This window comes from Poecilia latipinna, unplaced genomic scaffold, assembly GCF_001443285.1.
Source record: "Poecilia latipinna isolate Pla-1442-1.1 unplaced genomic scaffold, P_latipinna-1.0 Scaffold1728, whole genome shotgun sequence".
Classification (NCBI taxonomy): Eukaryota; Metazoa; Chordata; class Actinopteri; order Cyprinodontiformes; family Poeciliidae; genus Poecilia; species Poecilia latipinna.
Window position 1 is genome coordinate 95,133 of NW_015114344.1, and position 3,342 is coordinate 98,474.

At 39.2% G+C, this 3,342-nt stretch overlaps 1 protein-coding gene across 2 annotated transcripts in view; it reads left to right on the top strand.

The window, feature by feature from the left end:
- The first annotated feature begins 2,537 nt into the window (after window positions 1-2,537).
- Window positions 2,538-3,342, top strand: part of sulf2a (sulfatase 2a) — a 29,940-nt gene continuing 29,135 nt past the window's right edge. For both annotated transcript variants that reach the window (XM_015060599.1, XM_015060600.1), the window contains exon 1: window positions 2,538-2,834. In XM_015060599.1, the coding sequence (XP_014916085.1) occupies window positions 2,639-2,834 (196 nt within the window). In that variant the 5' untranslated portion in view covers window positions 2,538-2,638. The remainder of the gene's footprint in view (window positions 2,835-3,342) is intronic.

Consider the following 3,342-nt stretch of genomic DNA (forward strand, 5'->3'; position numbering starts at 1 on the left):
CATTTCATTTCATTTCATTTCATTCATTTCACAATAATTTGGTGATTTTAAAAAGTTTATGAAGATATTCACTTTAGCAAGGTTTCCAGGGTATTTTGAAGAGAAACAAGCCAACACCACCACACACCCTCTACCGTACCTAACGGCAAGCTTGACTTGACTTCATCCTTTCTTTCCTGAAAAACGCCTGGAGTGTTTAGTTACTGAAAGGTTAACTTCGGTCTCATTTGACCACAGCACATGGTTCCAGTTAAAGCCTACATGGATCCATCGGTTGTGATCAGGGATAGACACAGAAGCTGTTAAAGGGCCTGCCACTTTTTCCTCCAGATAAAAAAGTGCCCCACTGAAATCTTTTCTTCTTTTTTTTTCTATTTTTTGTGTATTGTATAGAGCCAAAAACAGCATAGGACTATTTATTTGAAATAGGGAGATACCTGATGTTCACAGCATCAAACTGGTGGATACACTTGAGCACCTTGTTTCCAAAATGTCTACCGCTGGTTGCTATGGAGATTTTGTTACCCATCAATATGGTGCTAGCCTCTCCCAAGTCCTTTGGAGGATTTGTTTTGCCTCTGTGACCATTGGGCCGCTCTCTGTGTAAGAGAAATGCCCCCAGAAAACCAAACGTCATAGATCATTAATTAGAAGTCAATTTGACAAAATATAAAAGTAAATATTAATTTTCAAAGTAACTCATTAGATTATTGTATTAAGTATTGTATTGTATTGTATTAAGAGTACCAACAATTGTTTAGCTAGTAGTTTTGTTAAAGATTTCCCCCCCGACTTTATAAATATACTCAAATACAGGTTGAATTTTTCTAAATGGAAAAAAAGAAATAAATGTGTGAGATTCTGCTGCTGCAATAAGAGACACATTTCCATTTAAACCATTTCACACTTGGTGCCAACAAACCTGTCTGCCTCTGAATAACTGAATAGCCCGTGTGCATCCAGACTCAATTAAATATGTACATTTGTTCATTTTCTGCAGCTTATCAATGTGCGAGAGACAGTATGCGAGAGTCTCTCATGCACACACTCTAAAAAATATCCAGACCCTCACCTCTCCATGACAGCGGAGCATCTCGGCAGACACGCAGATACTACATGATGTTAACTGTGCTTGTAGCTGCGGTCGCTGGGTCGTGTCGCGGCTCCAGCTATGTGTCATCATTAATTAGACACAACATTTGAGCTTCCTTTTTTTTTTTTTTTTTTGCTGTCCCTTACCCATTGGATGGTGTGAAACACCAAAATATCAGCTTATTTAAATAGTGTGTTAATGGGAGGCATTGATTTCAGCAGCTGATAAAAATTGGAAAGGCAGGTTCTTGTTTTATATTTGAACACTACATCATACTTTATCTAATTCATAAAAAATATACTTTTAATGTCTTCCTTATCTTCCATATAGGTCACTTCTGCTTCACCATTCAGCAGCCTAGCAGGAAAATAGACTTGTTTGGCCTTGGTGCTCCCTGAACAGTCACGTTCAGACGCATCTTTTTCAACTGTGGGAATTAGTGATGTAGCACATATTATTTTGGGGTGTAGAAAATCTAAAACATCTGATATTTTTAGGATTTGTGAAAAAAAAAAAAAAAAGCTGAAGATAAATGCAATAAACACCCAAACCTTTGGCACCTACCATAGCGCTGTCTATGTCTATGCTAGTAGCTAGCCAAGCTTACATTTACACTTCTTACAATCAAAAGATGCATGCAGACATAAAATTCTCACTATATATTAGTGGAAGACCCTTTTAAATAATATATAGAAAATATTTTAGCTATATTTGTTTATTAAAGTATTTTATTTGCTTGTTCTTGTACTCGTTCTAGACATTTACCTCCAGCAGAGCGGGCAGGAAGTAAAGGGCAACATGAAGTTGATGCTGCTCAGAGTTGACTCAACAACCTGTTTGATTTTGTAACTTCAGTTAGATGACCAAAGCCAAAACAAAATTTTTAGAGGTTCTAGCAGTAAAAATAATATATAAAAGAAACTGGCAACAATTTTTGGTGGTTCATTTAAACAGTTTTGTTGACTTTACATAATAAGAATTTGTCACTTTCTTAACATATTATGATTGTGTTTGTATTAAATTACAGATATCATTTTTATGCTTTAATGGTTCACAAATATTTCCACTTTTACGTACACTGATTACTTGCTTTTCTCCTCATGTTACTCCATCACCTCCACCCCTCCTCCTTGAATCCACACCGGCCTGCATCCCTCCTGTCCACAAAACCCTCTCAGGGAGAGGTGAGGCTTGAGCTGGCCCGAGTCCCAGGCCCATTAGCCCCAGCCTGGCAGCCATGTGCTCATCACCAGCGATCATTACAGCCAGCCAATGACACCACTCTAATGCATCATTAATGATTGATTAACGAGCTGAGCTCAGCCCAATCGGGTGCATTTGAGCGGAAGAACACCCTGTAATGGCTGCGTATGGCTTGCATCTGCTTATTTTTTCCTTGTGTGTTTCCGTGTGTGTGTGTTCGTCGGTTTTAAATGTTTTGTTCTTATTGTAGCCCTCCTGTGTCCTGTCTCACAGGCTGCAGAGAGATCTGTCGACTCCCCATGTGGTGAATGAAGGACTGAGGCGGTACTGTACGCTGAAAAGATGGCAGGGCGACGACACCCTGCCGTTCCCCCTCTTCTTCTCCTACTTGTCTTGGTGGGAGTTATTTCTGAGGCGCAGGGCTCCGGCTACCTGTCTGGGTTTCGCCTCAGGTCTCGCTTGCAGAGGGACCGCCAGATGAGAAACGTCCGGCCCAACATCATTCTTATTCTCACAGATGACCAGGACATAGAACTGGGTAAGATGACTTCTGTGGTTGTACAGTTCTGTGGAAAAACTATTTACCCCCTTACAGAGTTCTCCTATTTTCACATTTTTTTGATTTTTTTTTTTTTTTTTTTTTTGCAATTGCCCACCTTGTAAAATCAAGAAATTAATCAATTACCCACATTTCTAGTTTAGTTTCACCAACAACTCTCAGGCCTGTTTCACCTCAACAAAGCCTCTCTAACAAAATGAACCAGGTGAAAAGACCTTAAAAGCAGCACATCTTCCCCTGATTTAAAGAAATTTAAATAAGGGAATTTAAATCTCTTTAAACCCCCTGAATTAAACATAATTTAGGGCTGAAACAATTCCTCGAGTGATTCGAGTACCTCGAGTATTAAAATTCTTTGAGGAAAATTTACTTGCCTCGAAGCTTCGTTAAATTATATTTTATTATTTAGCGCACCGTGTTCTAACTGCAGCGCTCTCACTTCCGTCTGAGTTGTTGACGAAAGCCAAGTGTTGGCAGCATAAAGTCC